General features: G+C 58.8%; 1 protein-coding gene across 18 annotated transcripts in view; it reads right to left on the bottom strand.

Annotated features, from left to right (window-relative positions):
* TCF3 (transcription factor 3) overlaps positions 1 to 8,119 on the bottom strand; it is a 74,416-nt gene extending 66,297 nt beyond the window's left edge. For 17 of the 18 annotated variants that reach the window (XM_086477593.1, XM_086477581.1, XM_086477592.1 and 14 more), the window contains exon 1: positions 5,356 to 5,758. In XM_086477593.1, the coding sequence (XP_086333719.1) occupies positions 5,356 to 5,430 (75 nt within the window). In that variant the 5' untranslated portion in view covers positions 5,431 to 5,758. Of the gene's footprint in view, positions 1 to 5,355; positions 5,759 to 8,072 lie in introns of those variants that run through there. The other variant, XM_086477578.1, reaches the window with a different exon arrangement.
* Between the last annotated feature and the right edge of the window lie 8,596 nt (positions 8,120 to 16,715).

The following is a 16,715-nucleotide window of genomic DNA, read 5'->3' on the forward strand; positions in this document are numbered from 1 at the left end:
AGGGCACCGCTGTTTTCTGCATAGAGCTCCAAAATGGCTAAAAATGGAATTTACGTGGCTGATCCCACCCAGCCTGTGCTCCCTCCCCTTAAGGTAGGGAAGAAGATAAAGTGAAGTGGTTAGAAACCCCCTTGCCAAGTGGCCAGAGCCAGTTCTGCATGTGCGAGTCGGGGGGATGGGATGCATAAACATAATGGTACCGAGCAGCAAAAAAACCAACAAAAACAACCCCCCAAAAAAAAGCACCGCTGGCTCTTTTTCATGAGTGTTTCTGCTTCATACTTGCTGACGTTGAAAAACCCAAGGTTTGAGTAGCAAACGCGAGCGGAGAAAATGAACAGCCTTGTTCCATTGTGCAACGAGCGCTTTCTACTTCTGCAAAAGCGGTGGTGTCCCCCCCGCCGCCGCGCTCGGCAATCCCCAGCACGCCCCCGCACCCGGGGGATGCCCTCCCCACCTCTCCCCTTCGTCCGCCTCCGCCTGTTTCGAGAGCTATTTCAAGACTGATGCAACACCTTCCTGCTCTCCCCTCGCCAAGGGATTCAGGCATCCAGACCCCTTTCCACACCAAGGTAAGCGGAGATGCTGGAGAAGGGGGATGTCGGAGAAGGGGGAACCCCAGGTTACCCCTCGCCTCAATAAAGGCTCCAAACACACTTATCACTTGCCAACTCCAGGAAGTGTTTTGGGTTGTGTTTTCTTTTTTTCTTGCTGCCAGCTCGTTTTTCCACTGTGGTGTGGGCTGAAGCCAACCGGGTACGCTGCCTCGAGGAGCCCCGCGCAAGTCATATGTGAAGTGCCGGCTGCCTTCATGGGCTCGCGTCGCTCACAGGCAAAGTTCACCCACCCACTGCAAATTTCCTTTCTGCTTTTAAATGCTGCTTTAAAAATAAATGGGGGGGGGCGTGGGGGGAGGAGGTGAACCAGAGCTGGCATGTACGGGAGGGACCCAGGCACCAAAAAGGGACCCAGGCACCAGCGTCTGAGGAACTGTAATTGGGTCATTACTTGGCCTTTGTTGGATTTGAATAATGTAGATTTAAACGGTTATGTAAAATCCCCCATCTTAAGTTGCTGTCTTTGGTTTCTCAAGCCCTATTTCCAGCCTCCCTGACAGCTGACAGCAACTTCGGCGTACCCTCGTAGCTCAATTTCCACCTCTCCCAAAGAATTTAGTCTCCCTCCATTTCTCCCAGGTTAAAAGATGCAAATCCAGTGCACGGGAAGATCCAAACGCCCGCACCCACCACTGGGGAGGTTAGAGCTAAGAGACCCCACACTTTTAACGGCAAACTCATAACCACGAAAGGGAATTTGCCAGACACAAGTAACAACATCAAGCAGCATTTCATTTATTGTGTACTTCTAGCAGTGCATCAGCGTTTTCAAATTAAATAGCTGTTTTCACTTCCTCCGCTCTTCCACCTTATGAGCTCCAGGCTGAACAACCTCAAGCCTGAACTCAAAACCTGAAACCTATTTTGCAGCATGGAAAGCATCCAGCTGTTAATTCAGGGAGAAGAGGGACTTTGACTCAAAAAACACTGCCAGCAGGATATTTTATACGTGTTCATTTAAGACAGACCTTCCTGACTACAGCCCCAAACGTCCACCGTGGCGTAAAGTCAAACTTTACAACTGCTTCACTCTAAACAAAAGCAAGAGTTTTATCATGGAAACACAGGCGCTGCGCCTGGGCCAGAGCAGGGCGCAGAGCACGGCTCCGGCATCCTCCAGTATGTCAGAAGGGGCAGTGGCGAGGGCAGAAGGAGCTTGCTTGAGCCCTGCTTGCTGACAACAGTTTGGCTTTCACCCCCGGTTCGATGGCTGGAGCCACAAGGGCTGGCACACAACGAGAGCAGTCACTTGTGGAGAAATCAGACAGCAGGTCCTAGGCGACTGCTCAAGCCCCTGCCCACCCTGCAACGTCTCATCAAGCTCGAAACCCACCCTGACAACCAGCATCCCTGCAGCATATGGTTAATACTCTGCTAATAATCATGGCTGTTAACAGCATTTCACTTCTGCCAGAGACCTAGGCTGGCACGCAGCCGCCTGCCTCTATCTAGCTTGGCAGGCGCGCTCTGCGGCACGGACAGGCCCCCAACCCCATCCACGTGCCTGCCCGGGCTGCTCCATCCCAGCTCTCCCCGTGCCATGGGGTGCCCCTGCCCTCCAAGCACCCCAGCTTGACCGGAACGCCTGCCCGCACCCTCCCACAACGCCCCAACGCCGGCAGCACGGCACAGCCGAGAGGCTGCCCGGGGAAACATCGGTGAGTCCTCGCGGCTGAGCGTCTCCCGCCGGTGCAGACCGGGGGCAGCTCCTGCCGTACACAGCCGGTGCCCGTCAGGCCACGCCGCAAAGCCTGGCAACCACGGGCTGGACACCAAAACACGCCAAAACCCAAGCCTAATAAAGAGGTTAGGCCGGCAACTCGAATCTACAGGCAGGATGCTTTCTCGAAAGCTCTCCTCCAGATTTGCAAGCCCGTGCTGGACTACTGCCAGGGAGCGGTGCTGAAAGAAAGCTTACAAATTACCTGTACTTTGGGGCAATTATAAAAGGCAATTTGTTCAGAGGTAGAGGTAAGCTCGCTGCCGTGCTCACCCCAAAGCAGCACTCAGACAACGAGCTGGGTGTTTGGCCCCGGCTCCCTTAGATGCACGTTACAAATTCCTTTGATTTTCACCCTTATTGGCAAATTACATTGGCACAAAGCTTTGGGCGAGCGCTTTGCAGCTCAGTAGCTGCCCAGAGTATTTATTTATTAAAGAAGGCACAGTGTTGCTTTTCAGGACTGTAAGCCCAATTTGTAGCACCTCATGGATCCCCGACACACACCAACCCCATGAACTCCCACCTGACTACACAACCCCGTTAGGGCCCGACCTTAAAGCTCACTCACTGCACAGCAAGGCGTAGAGCAGGACCCCAGACTACTGGGGTTGAACATATTTTCCCCAGAAAACAGGAATCAAAATACTGATCTGAAACAAATGCTTCCAGCTGCTCTGAATCTCTCTGTCTAGTCTTCCCTCTCATCTACTTTCCTGCAGAGGATTAGTGGACCAATGCTCCGCTCCCACTCATTCAAAGAAAAATATAAATATTCTTGAAAGAGCGAGCTTTTTGGTCAAAAAGCCTGCATCCCAACAACGCAGGGAGAGCAACCTGGGGAGCAGCCTCTTCGACAGACCCACACTGCACACAACAAGCTTGTGACACCAGGGTGAAGATCGTCTAGTAGCTCAGAAGTTTTCCATTTTAGCTACTCATCCGTCAGGAGAGATGTTAATATTCCCTTTATGCAAACTCAGGAGAAGGGTGTGCGGAGATGAGGGTTTGTGAAACAGATCTGGCTCAAATCCAGACTGCGTCGGAACCCATCGGCCAACTTATCCTGGAGGGAACGTCTTCGAATCATTTGCTGGCAAACGACATTTGCAGGCCCTGATCCTGCAAGCAGCCGCCCCCGGTGCCGCTGCTGAACGCATGAGCCTTACACAAACACAGAACAAGTTCTGGTCGTTCCCAGGTTTACACGAGCGTAAGAGCATCGGAACCAAACCCAAATTCAACCATTAGGTGTAGATTAATCTCCAAGGACAGAAACATCCGTGTACAGAGGGAACAGGTCAGGGCCCCTCCAGGGAATACAGCTCTGAGCATGCAAATGAGGATGATTCGTTAAATTTGAAAAGAAGGTCTTGGTGGGGTTTTTTTTAAAGCTCTAAACGATGAATGGGATTTGATTTTTTTTCTAAGGGGGAGAAAAAGCAAAGCAGGAGCCACTGCAGCCTCGGCCAGGGAGCCGATGACGGGTTACTGACCCAAAGTGCTGTTCAAACCCTGGCACCCTCCAGCGCAGGAGATGGAAAGCTCCAGGGCTCCTGCCAACCCGCAGGGCCTCTGCGATGGGAGAGGGACAAATAACCACGCACCCCTCCCCAGCGAGCCCTGAAGGTACTCCTGTTTTTAAACGCGTACCGCGGCTGCAGCGCCCCTACCAACACCCTACTGCAAAAATACATTGCTGGGAATTTAACGGAACCAGCCTCCCAACACAAGCCTCAAACTGGGAGAACTGGGCCTCCCCTCCTGCTGGAGGATTGCTCCTCGGGGGAACTGAGACCCCATCACCGACCCCCCCTCTCCAGTGCGGAGCCAGGACAGGTACAAGCCCCAGCTGTAGAAAAGGTTTATTTCCCATCGCTCAACCTCAGCGCTCAGGTGCAGAAAAGCGCCCGAGCCTCAGCACTTCCCACAGGCCCAACAGGTACCGGGGCAGCGGGTGCCCCTCGTTCGGCCACCGCTTTCCCCTCCTTTTGATCCCTTCTTCTCCAAAAGGCAAGAAAATCAGCCCAGCAGGGCCACGGGCTGGGTGGCCCAGGACAGCCCGGAGCCACAGCGGCAACACTCAGGGTTATTCCTCCTCGTGGAGCTGTTTTTTTATCTTCACAGCACATTTGCTTATCTCAAAAGCAAGACGCACGCTCCGAGTGCCGTGAGGGCGCAGCACACGACAGAGGAGCCCAGCAGAAAGTTGGTTTCTTTTGAACACGAGCGCTCTCCTCCACAAGTCACCTGCCGACGACAGCCAGCGCGGGTGCGGCAGGCGCACAGCGTACGCGGCGTGGCGCACAGCCGACCCTGGACGGCAGGACAGACGGACACGCTGGGGACTAACCCTCGCTCTGCTATGACTAAAAAGGGCTTCTCCTCCCTCCGAGCTGTGCACACCCTTCTGGGGGAACTCTTAGGTCCTGTTGCTTTGAAAATAAACAGCTCCTAAATGCAGCTAAAGGTTTCCAGGATACAGAAGAGCAGAGCGTGGGGAACACAAGTGTCCAACTCCTGCAAAAATAATGCGCTGGAGAGCTTGGACACATTTCAAACTGTGACAGAATAACCTGTGGGAGCAAAAGTTTAATAGTCTGGATCTGGGGAGAGGAAAAAAGCCTGATTAATCAGCTACTGAAGTTACATCTTTGCCTGACTTTGGAAACAGTCACCCAACCCATTTCACGGTGAGCGCTTAAACAGAGAACACACAACTCCTTTACGTTTCCCCAGAATTTCCCACACCCCCCCCTCGGTGCTCCCTGCGAGGAAACAATGTACGTTTGAGGGGAAGCGGGGAGGCGGGGGGGGGGGGGGGGAGGAGGGGCAGAGGCTTTGCTTTAACTTGAAAATAAACAAGTTGCAGCACATGTGCAGGCACACAAACACAGCACATCTGAAACCCATCATGTCCAATTTACAGGCTCACATTTCCTCCCTTCTGCAGCTCCAAAACACTGCGCACAAGCAAAACCCCGGGGCCTTTAAAGCCCCCCGGCCGCGCTGTCTTACCATACTGAAGTCCAGCAGGTCACTGAGCTCTTTGTCTGTCCCAACTGCAGCCATTCTCTGCTGCTGCTGATTCATACTCCCACAGACTCAACAGTGGCAGCCCTAGAGAAAGCGAGGGGGAGGGGAAAGAGATATTTTAATGACTAGAGCAAACTACCCACCCCATTGATGAATATTTTAAAAAGACAGGGCGAGAGAGAAAGGGGGAGAAAAGAAAAATCCTTTGCGCGTCTCCAGCAGCCAACTCCTCTGCTGAGAGCACAGTCGGAGTCCTCACATAGCACCCAGAGGCAGGAACAAGCGCTCTATTGACCAGACACACTTGTATGTTAGTTTTTTGCTGCCAATTCCACTAGTTCAGGCCAATTCTGTTCCTGGCGTGTGGCGAATGAAGAGAAAAAAAAAAAAAAAAGAAAGAAAAAACCAGAAAAAAAAGAGTCAACTCATTTATCAAAGGGTTCAGGCAAGTTATCACTCAGGCGCTTGTCTGGCTCGGCTCGCCCCCTCTCCTTCCCCCACACTCGTTCCCCGCAGGAGGCTCTCTTGTCCTTGCCTAGTTTTGTTTAAAAAAAAAAAAAAAAAAAGAAGAAAAAAAAAAAGTCTGATCTTACGCCTCTTTCCTTCGGGTTGCTGAGCACCTGCAGCTGCTTTTTCAGGGGCTGAATTTGGGGATGCCCAGCCAGGCCATAGCCAGTGAGAACTGAACCTCTCCGCTCCCAAAAGGGATTGGAAAGAAAAAAAAAAAAAAATTTGTTTTCGGAGGGTTTTGCAAAAATAAAGCCCTCCAGGCAACCTTGCAAGATAGGTAAATATTATTCTTCCTAATTTTACAGATTATTTTTTTTAAAGGGAGATTGATCTTTTTGGCCAGCTCACTATGATAGAAAAATATTTCTTTGGGAGGGAGGAAGAGAGGTCTGGGATGAGATAAAAGATCCCTTTTTTTTTTTTGCCTTTTTTTTTTTTTTTTTAGGAACTCATTCATGGTTACAAAGGGCAGCTGGCCAATAAATTTAACTCATTAATCATAAGATAAAAAAAAAACGAAAACTCCACGCAATCCAAAGTGTTTGTAGGCTCTGCCGGCTCAGCCACCACATTTCAATGAAGTTTTTTAAAAAAAAAAAAAAAAACAAAACGCAGAAATCAGCCCAGCATGTAAAAACCCTTTGCCACTATAAAAAACAGCCAGGGGATTTTTTTTTTTCTTTTCTTTCCTTTTCTTTAAAAAGCCTTTTCTTTAAGTGTCATCAATACATCTGGTCAGTATTTTTAAAGCAACTTTAACAACCTGCCTTGACCGCCCCGGTGGGGTCGGGGAACACGACCTCCTCCCCGTTAGACCCCGGAGAAACCCCCCGCACCCCCAGTCGCTACCGGGGAAAGCGGCGGGGGGGGGGGGGGGGGGAGCAGCTGCATCAACTTCAGCAGCCCCCTTCCCCCCCAAACCCCACATCCCCCGAAGCGACCCGCGGCACCTCGCCAAGATCACGGACAACTTGAACAATACGCGTTCGTTGCCCCGAATCCAGCTTTTATTTTTATACCACACGCCCCCCCTCCCCCTTATTTTTAACTCCAAAGCAGGCCCCGGGGAGCCACCGCCTGGCCCGGGAAGGGCTTTATCCGCCCCGGCGGCACAAAGGCCTGGCAGAACTTGACCCGGCAGGACCAGGGGGCCGCGGGGGCCCCGCCGGTGCCGGGCTAACGCGCAGCAGATGTCCGTCTCTCCCGCTGGCCCGCTCGGGTTTCCTCCGGCGGGGCCCGGCCGTGGCGGCACCTTCTCGCCTCGGACAAAGGCTCCGGTGCCCCGAGCTCCGGCTCCCTCAACTCCAGGCGCGGCCTGTGCAGCCCGTTTGCTCCGGGACACGCGTGGGCCCAACCAGGCCGGACCGGGCCCAGCTAGGCCGGACCAGGCCGAAGTGGGCCCAGCCGGGCCGGACCGGGCCTCGCTCGCCCCTCGCCAGGCCTGGGGTCCCGCCGGGAGGGGGGTAAGCGGGCAGCCCTCCGCCCCACACGCACCCCCCCAAGGCAGGGAGGAGGGTGAAGTGGGTCACTGCCCCCCACCCGGGTCCCCCGTGCCGTAGGGGGGGGGGGGGGGGGTCACAGCGGGCCGCCCCCGCACAGAGCGCAGGGAGGAGGCCGAAGCGGCCCCCCCCCCCCCTTCGGCGGGGGTGGGAGCGGGCTGCCCCCCACACCGCGGGGAGAGACTGAAGCAGCACCCCCCCCCACACACACACCGTCTGGTCCCCCAACTTTTGCAGCCCCTCCCGGAGCCGCGTCCCCCGAGGCGGGAAGGGGGACAGGGAACCCCCGGGGGGCGGCTGAGCCCCGGCCCGGGGGTGGTGAAGGCGGGGGGGGGGGGGGGAAGGCGGTGTGCCCGGCTGAAGTTCGCAGCAGGACCGCGGACTGGCCCCCGCGGCGGGGAACGGGGAACCCCCCCTTCACGACACGCCTGGAGACCCCTCAGCACGCCCCGTCCGCCACCCCCCTCCCCTTTCCCCGGGCCCCGGCAAACTTTACCGAGAGCCGGCGGCGCGGGGGGACAATAGAGCCGAGCCCCGTCCCGTCCCGGAGCAGCCCCCGGCGGAGGGAGGGGGCCGGCGCCCGAAGTCCCGCAGCAGCAGCAGCACCGGGACCTCCAGCACCGGGTGAGCGCGTCCGTATTTTATTATTTTATTGGTTTTATTATAATTTTTATTATTTTTTTTTTTTACCTGTTCCGGGGCAGGCGCGCAGCCCCCCGTGCGTGCGCGGGGGAGGGGAAGCGCATGAAGGTCCCGCGGGCGCGGAGGGCCGGGGGCGGCGGGCGGGCGGGCGGGCGGGCGGCGGCCGCGGCGCCCAGGGCCGGCGGGCGGCGGCGGCGGCGCCTATTGTTCTCGCGCCGCCGGCGGATACAATGTAGCGAAGCGGCGCGATCGCCCCGCACCGGGCGGCGCGTGCGCCCCGGCCCGCCCCGCGCACCCGCCTCTCTCTCCCCCCACCCCCCACCTCCCCGCCCCGCCACTCCACGCCCCGGGTCCTAACGCCGCTCCTGCCGCGGCCGCTCCGCCTCCCGCTGCTGCGCCCGCCGGCCCCGCTGCCTCTGCATGGTCCCCCCGCGGCGGCGGCGGCGGCGGCAGCGCAAGACACGGCGGCCCCCTCCCCCCCCAAGTACACACCCCCCGCACACACCTCCCGTCCTCACGCCCCGCCCCTACGCGGCGGGGCGCCTCCCCCCCTCTTCCTCCGCCGTATCCCTCCGCCAGCAGGTGATGGGGCAGCGCTGCTCCACCACCCGCCCCCCGCTGCCGTGTAGCGGCGGGACGGGCCCCAACGGCAGCGCGGGGCGCGGGGGGGAGGGGGTGTGTTTGGCTCCACCCCGCGCCCCCCCCCCCCGCCCCTCGTATGGGGAACTATGTTTTCTGGCGGAGGGGGACTGATGGTTGCGGCTCTGAGAGGCGGGGCGGGAGGGCCGTGACGACGAGGGAGCTCCGGGAGATGGACTGATAAGGCAGCGCAGCGCCGTCCAACAGGAGGGCTCCTCCTCTCTGAGTGGCAGGCGGCGTCGCCAACTAGGACGCGCTCTATTAAGGTTACCGCCCATTGAGCACGAGGGGCGGGACGCGGCGTAGGTCGGGGACGGCCGCTGGTTCACGTCGCCGCCCGCAGCTTCCCCGGCTTCGCCGACGGGGCTCCCGCCGGAGTCGGGCGGGCAGAGCCGTGGGCTCACCCCGGGGTGGGGGTCCCGCCGCGGGGCCGGCGGCGCTCCGGGAGCCCCGGGAGCCCCGGGAGCCCCGGTCCTGCAGCAACCGCCTCACAGCTGGACGCTCCGTCGATGTTTCGCCGTGGGGCAGCTTCGCCCAGGGCAGCCCCGCGCCTGGGGTTGGAGGGGCCCGGCGGGACCCGCACTGGCGCTGCAACGGAGGCCGCGGCCTGGCCCTGCCGCCCCCTCGGCGTGCCCCGGGCAACCCTCCGCGGTGCTGGGGACGTCGGGGTCCCCCACCACGGGGCAGCCCCATCGCCCCTGGGCCGGGCCATGGGGTCACCCGGGAGCAGTGTGAGCCCTGCGGCCGGCGAGGCCTTGCCCGCACTGCCCGCCCTCCTGCCCCCCAGCAGCCTCAGCCGCTCCCCGGCAGCGCAGCGGGCGTTGGGATTGTAAAGTCCATCTTTTATATCCAGATCTTTACATCTTTCCGCCCCGTTAGCCACCCGGTGGAACTTTGCAGCTGGGTGCCGGCACTTCGAAGCCGGTCGGCGGGTGCTTTGTATCAAAGGTGCCGCCCGGCGAGCGCTGGCACCTTGTGTGACCTTGTGCCGTGTGTCCGCCCGGTTCATCGGGGTCCAAGGAGGCTGCTGCTCGGCGGAACCTTTCCCCGGTGCCCGGGGTGTAGCTTTCCCCATGAGGGCTGCTCGCTTGTTCAGTGGCTTTTTAAAACACAACCTGGGGAGAAAGTTTCGGGGGGGGCGGGTGTCCTCAGCCCCACATCGCTTCCCTGCTTCGGGTCATGGCGTGGTGGAGAGCTGGCGCTTCGCCCCTTGTTCAGTCGATTCAGGCAGAGGCATGAAGCATGTGGGTGCAGGCAGGGGGTTGCCTCATCTCATGGATTGTCCACACCAGCATCCAACAGAGGAGGAGCTGAGCTGCTGCCCACCCTGGTGCGGGCGCTTTCCCTGGCAAAGTCCAGCTGCTCCTGCCCTGCTTGGTCGGCTTCAAAGCCACCGGTCAGCAAAGCTGCTTTCGTTTTCACTTTGCCTCACTCCTTTCTGCAGCCGGGGTCCTGGGCCAGCCATCACCTGGACCTTGGGGCCATTTGGCTTTTTATTTTTTATTTTTTTTTTAAAGCAGAAAGAATTGCCTGCATTTAAATGGGGTCGGTGACCAAAGTCATCTCCTGTCATCGGGCATGGATCTTCCCAGGGATGAGAATGGCCCCTACCCCGATTCGGCAAGGCTGGGGGTGTATCTGGGCTGGCAGTGAGGTGCGGGTTACGGTGGTGGTTCGTGGTGCGTGGGGTGGGAACCGCTAGCCACCACGCTCGCTCGCCCGCAGCCATCTGCACCCCTTGAGAGGAGCGTCCTCCCCTGGGAGGTGGGATTCGGCTGCCTGTCCCACGCCGATCCCACGTGCGGCGTGACGGGCTGAGCATCACCCTCGGCCCTGCTGCTGCCCCGCAGGCAGCCAGCCCTGGGCAAAGAGCCTGCACGGGGGAAACGCTGCCTGGGTCTGGGCTGGAAAGGCGGGTGGGGCACGGGTGGGGCTGGCCATTGAGTGCAACTGTTTTTGGGAACCAGCGCAGGGCTGAGCCCTAGGCTAACGGGACAGCAGAGACACAGCCCCCTGCCCATGCTGCACGCTCCCCCCGCTCTGGAAGGAAGGGCAGTGCTCCCTCGCACGTTGCTGCTCCATAAAAGGGGCCATTTCCCTTTTTCTCCTGCATTTTCCTTGTGCCCGGTGGCCCCTCGGGCTGCTGTCGCCCCACAGCACCCTGAGCCCGGCTGCTCTCCCCCCGCCACAAGGTGCAGGGCCAGCACGTCGCTCCAGCATCGCCCCTCTTCCCCCGCTTCCCCTCTGCCTTCCGCTCTTTGGGGATGACAAGGGGAAGATGAAACATTTCCCTAACACAATTATATTCTAATTTTGCGTGTGTGGCCATAATTTCCCTGTCAACAATTGTAATTAAACCTCAGAGCCTAGCTATCCTGTCGCTAGTGGCTGTGCAAAGCCACGTGATGGAGAGCTGCGGCAGGCAGGAGCCAGCATGAGCCTCGCCGGTTTTCCCCAGGCATCCGTGGCCGGGACAGTGGAGGGTGAAAGCGGTGGGGAGGTTTTCCTGCTCCAAGCTGGTTTGGTCACTGTGTGTCTTTGCCTATGTTGAAAATAGAATTTGCCTTTGAAGGCTTCTCCTTCCAGGTGGCAGCATCGTGGCAAGAAGCGTGTCCCCAGGCTTGACATGGGGAACTGGGGAGGATTAAACCTCCTCTGGCATCGTGGTTTTTTCTTGAAGCTGAGAAGTTCCTCCTTCCAGTTCACAGTGTGGCCCCCTCAGTTTCCTATTTCGGGCTATTTTGGCCTAGGGCAGGAGGAAGCAGAAGGGATGGGGGGGATACACGAAGGGGTACCATGGGGATGCCACGCAGACACCTCCACCCAGGACACTGGAGGGGCTCTGGTGACTCCCCACCTGGAGATGCGCTGGAGCCTGCAGGAGCAACCTCGACGTCCCCTGAGCCCCTCGTGATGTGAGATACAGGCCAACCCAGCCCCTTGCCCCTGCGTAACAAAATCCAGCAGCGTTGCATGGGCAACACCTCGAGTTCTCCCTGTTTCTATCCGCTGAACCTTTGCGATGGGGAAAGGAGCTTCCATCATCTTCACAACTCTTAGTGCTAATAACGTTCAGGTAATAAGTAAGTAAATGGAGCTGAGATTGTATCATAGTCCTACGACACCAAAAGCTGAATAAAACAGAATTTCACAATGACTCAGAGCTGGCGAAGCTGGGGAAAAAAAACATTGTGTAGTGGAGGCTCCAGAGCGGGCACTGGCCGAAGGAGGGCACAGAGACCTTCCCCCACGGGTGGGTTATCCCCCGGGGCTCAGCTCCTGGTCGAGCCTGGAAGGGGAAGAGCCCATCCCTGCCATGCTCCCTCTTTGGAGGAACAGCGGCTGTTTTTGCAAGAGCATTTGCTACCTTTGAGAAGGGCTTTGCAGCCCTGGAAGCTGATGGGGAACTGCTGGCGGTGCCAGAGCAGCCCAGCAGCTCTCCAGGCATCCAGTGCAGACCCTCAGCAAAGAGCTCTACCCGTGCTGGGATTGCCATCATCCCGCTGACTCCCATGGAAATGAGTCCCTTGCTGCGTATAATGCAGCCGACATCCCTCAGCTTTGCTTCCAGGGCTGTCCCCTTCCCAGGGTCCCTCCCCGTCTTCGTGGCCCCGAGCTCCAGCACCTCCAGCCCTGGGTCCCTGCAGCCTGGTACCCACTGCCTGTGACACGGGGCAGGGCACCGACAGCCCTGGAAAGTGCGGGTGAGTTGATAGTTTGGCAGGAATCGGACAAATCCCACTGGAGCCAAACGCGGGTTCATCAGCGGCCTCCCCCCAGTGCAATGCCGTGTTTGCAGCACCGCGGCGGGAGAAGCAAAAACCAATAAAATATCACTAAGCAACAGCGCTGCCGGCAGCCGGAGCGGGTGGTGGAGTGGTGGTACCCTCGCCAGCCTGCACAGAGCTGGCTTTTCTGCTTCCCACCCCGGGGACTTGCTTGTGTTAAAAGTTTTGCGAAGAAACAACATCCCTTTACAGCCCTTGCCTGAGGTCCAGGGGTTCCAGGGAGCTCCGAGCTCCGGCCACGACAAACCCCCTGCCCTGAGTCTCGCTCCCCCCGTGTAAAGCAGAGCCGTCGCAGCCGCCGGCGGGCGGCTCCTGGTGCGGCCGCCTCCTCCTCGCCACCGAGGCCTGGGCAGGTTGTTACACGCAATAAGGCAGAAGTCAGCAAAGGGAGGCCGCGAGCTCCGACCGCCGGCAGAGCCACGCACCATCTCCAGAGGAAGACGAGCAGTTGCTTTGGTCGGGACTTTATCTGTGGCCCTGGTCTCCGTGCCTCAGTTTCCCTTCTGTGCGATGACAGCAGGGCCACGCTCTGCTCGTGTGAAACCCTTGGAGACCTTTGTAGGTGCTGTTGGGGATATGGCAGCGGTGTGTCAGCCCACGCCAACATCCCCGGGCAGAGGAGCCCTGAACAAGCCCCGGGATTGGAAACCTCACAGTGGAAACCTGCCTGAGTCAGGGGAGGGGGCTGCCTTGTGTCCCGGCCTCATTCTTGGAGCCAAAAACCAGCTGGAGCCAAAAAAACAACCAAACCGTTTAACTTCTCGCCAAGGAGGTGCAGGACCCGTTGCTTCAGCAGGGAAAGGGCTGCTGGTGCCGAAAATAAGGCTGAAACCTGAAGCGGGATAGATGGAGACTGGCTCAAAGGCAGCTTTGGGGCAGGTTGGTCTGCCTCTGCGCCCCGACCCTGGCCTGTCACTGTCCCCATGTCACCTCCCAGCAGTTCGGGAGGGTTTGGGAAAGGCTTGCTGTGGAGGCCAGGGGAGCTTGGGAGTGCTGGCCTGGTCCAGTGTTGTGGGAATATCTGAGGGAGGCTCTGGCCCCGGTGGGGGGCTGCCGGACACCGGCCACTGCCACGTCCCTCGGGGCCTCCCACCCCCCTCTTAAAAAACTGAAAACGAATGGAAATTCAAGGCAGTGCTGGGCAACAAACAAGCTTAAAACCAGAAAATAAGAGATACTGGAGCAAAATCCCGATTTCCCTGGAATTTTCCTTTGAGCAGGGGTGTTCTTCCAGGGCGTGATGTGATTCCCTGGGTACAGCGCTGGTTGCTGGGACCTGCCCCCTGTCTGTTAACAGCCAGGGACACTGTGCGACAGCCACCCGCACCGCGAGGGACCCGATGTCCAGCACAGAGGAGATGGATGGGCTGGGACCACCCAGCGAGGCTGGTGGCTGCACAAAGTCCCTGTGCAAAGCCCCCCTGCCCTTAAAAATCAGGGCAGGCCAAGGAGGTCCCCTCAGTGTGGGCGACAGCAAGGGACAGGACCGGGTGAGCACCTCCCACCCAAAGTCAAGATCTGGGGGTGTCATCCTGCCCCCAGGCTCCCCCTTCAGTCCCATTTCAGGGAGGTAAAACACACTGGGAGGTGCGGGGCATCGTTTGTCACTGTCACCGTGGAGGATGCTCCTGCAGATGCCTGTCCCTTGAGCCACCGAGACGTGGGCCAGCATGCGGCCAGGCTTGGGCCACCTCGCCGGGAGTGCCGGGGCGAGAGGGCCAGTGGGAGCTCTGGGCTTCGCGCTGGATCCTGGCGACTTTAAGGAGCGAGTTTGAGTTCATATTTGCATTTAGTCACAGTGTGAGTCAGACATTCCAGCCCCGGCTGCCGAAATGCCTCAGCTCTGACTTCTGATTTCCCACTGCAACCTCGGGGTTTGTTGGGGGTTTTTTATTATTTTTATTTTTTTTCCCCTTCTCTTTCCCTTTCTCCTTTTTTTCTTCCCTTTCTTGCCTGTCCTTTCTGGCCAGCCCCATTTCAAAGGCAGGTCAGGCTCCCACGAGAGCGGGGTCAGCACTGGGCACGGGGCAGCTGTGATGCTGCGGGGGGACAGTCACGGGCACCAAGAGAGTTTATTTTTCCCTGTAGCAGTGGGTAGCCAAGGAGGAGTTAAACCCTGCCAGACAGTCCAGCCATGGAGGAGGTAGAGCCAGGGAGCCCCCCCCATCCCTCCAGCAACGGTGGGGGGGACATGGAGGTGGCAGGAGCCCCACTGAAGCCACCGGCAGCTTTTGGCTACCTCAGCAGTCACGGGAGGCCCCAGGGCAAGGCAAAACTTGAGGGGAAGAGGGGAAGGAAATGGGGGAACCTCCCAGGAAAAACCCACCAGACCTTCTGCTCCCTCGCAGGGTACGTGCCAGCCTTGCGCAGGTTTATTTGGCCTCAGCAAAGCGCCGGTTCTTGGTTTGTAACGGTTTTAATTAAAAAAGACCTGGACTTCAGCCAGCAGGGACCAGGGACCTGCCTCCCCCCTGTGGCCCCATCCCAGCTGCCCCTTGCTGTCCCACAGGCACCCAGCACCCAGAGCCGGGTCCCAGGAGCATCGGGGATGCCAAGCCCAGACCTGGGGGTTGCTGGACCCCCCGAGCCAAGGGCTGGGGAAAGGAGATATGCCGAGTATTTGGACAGAAAGGCAGTTTTGTTTTTGGTTTCCTGAATGATGCATTCCACATGGCGTTGCATCACGCACAGCTGTTACATCACTTTAGCCAGGAAATTTAAAACAAGTGGCCTCGGCTGGAAATGGTGGTTTAATTATTATTTATGGACAACAACAACAACAGGGAGAGAGAAAAAAAGGCCTCAAACCTCTTTTTTTTTTTTTTTTTTCTCTGTAAAAACCCGCCCATCTCTCACATTACAGCGAATTTGTCCCCAGCTCCCTCCCGGCCTGCCTGATGGTGCAGCAGCCAGGCTGCCACGGGGATGGGCTCTTGGTGAGGGCAGGCTTTGGGCTTGGCTTGCGCTCCCCAGGCAGCTCAGCCAGTGGTTATGGACCCTTTGGCCACGCTGTCCCCCCTCGTCCGATCGTCCCCCCTCCTTGCTGGCTGCCCCTGCAGCACCCACAGCGGAGTGGGGCACCCTCCGGCTCGCGGTCACCCCACAGGGGTGCTGCTCGTCCCCGAGCACGGATGCTTCCTCCACGAAAGGGCGAGTAGGTGCCACTGGCAGGTCCCCAAAAGCATCATTAGCTTCAGTCACTGCCCCCCCTTCGGGTGCCATTTCTCATTAAGCGACGGCCCCCAGCAGCCCCCCACAACGTGCCGCCGATCTAATTCTCTCATCAGCTGAGTTATGATAATCAATATCTCCCGCGGGACGGCCTGGAGTCACACGATAGATCCGAGTTCCTCCCTGCCCGCTGGGGCTGCCTCTCAGCACGGCCTGCCTGAGCGCCCCACGGCGATCGGCGCTCAGCACAGCCGTGGGGGACATCGGTGGCAGTGACAGGTCCCCTTCTCTGACCTCTTGTGCTCCTTTTCTTCCAGCTGTGGGGACAGAAGCGATGCTGAGAGCGTGACCATCCTCCCGGCCTTCACGTGGGGGCATCAGGGACCCTTTTCTTCCTCTCTTCCCTCACCTTCTCTTTTGGGCAGTAGCCCTGACACCCCACTGCCAGCACCCCAGGGGTCCCTGTCACCAGTGCTACGGGGAGGACACCCCCCCTCCATCAGGATCAGCTCCTGGCTGAGTGTGAGTGATGGCTGCGTGTGGCCGGCTGGGGCAGGAGCCACGTGTGTCCCCAGCCTGAGCTGCCCGGCTGCTCCTCCAGACCCCCGCTCAGGGGTTTTGCACAGCCCCCAGCCCCATTTGCAGGTGGGGAAACTGAGGCAAAGGAAAAGGCAGCAACTTTTCTGCTGGAGCACAGCCCTCAGCAGCGTGGGGTGCCCATCGAGCACCTCCACAGGCACCTGCTGGGCAGGGCCACATCCCCACCGGCACAGCAGTGGGATGGCAGGGAGGCAGCGATGCTGGGGAGAGGCACTGGGGGGAATGGGGCACGGCCCAGCCCTCACCTGGGACCTGCTGGAGAGCCGGGCGCTGGCGGGGCCAGCCGGACCCAGCCCTGCAGAGGAGCACGACCGTGGCACCCGCCTCCACTCGCCTCCCAGCCCGGGATGGAAACTTCTCAACCGCGTGTTGCAAAGCTTCGGGGCGGCTCGTTGGAAAATTCAGCGGGGAATTCTCCTGTGTGCAAACCCCCTTTGCTTTGTGCAAACGATGAAAAATGCAAAAATGCTCCATCAAAACGCTGCCCCGGTGC

Source organism: Leptosomus discolor, chromosome 24, assembly GCF_034619465.1.
Source record: "Leptosomus discolor isolate bLepDis1 chromosome 24, bLepDis1.hap2, whole genome shotgun sequence".
In the NCBI taxonomy this organism is placed as follows: domain Eukaryota; kingdom Metazoa; phylum Chordata; class Aves; order Leptosomiformes; family Leptosomidae; genus Leptosomus; species Leptosomus discolor.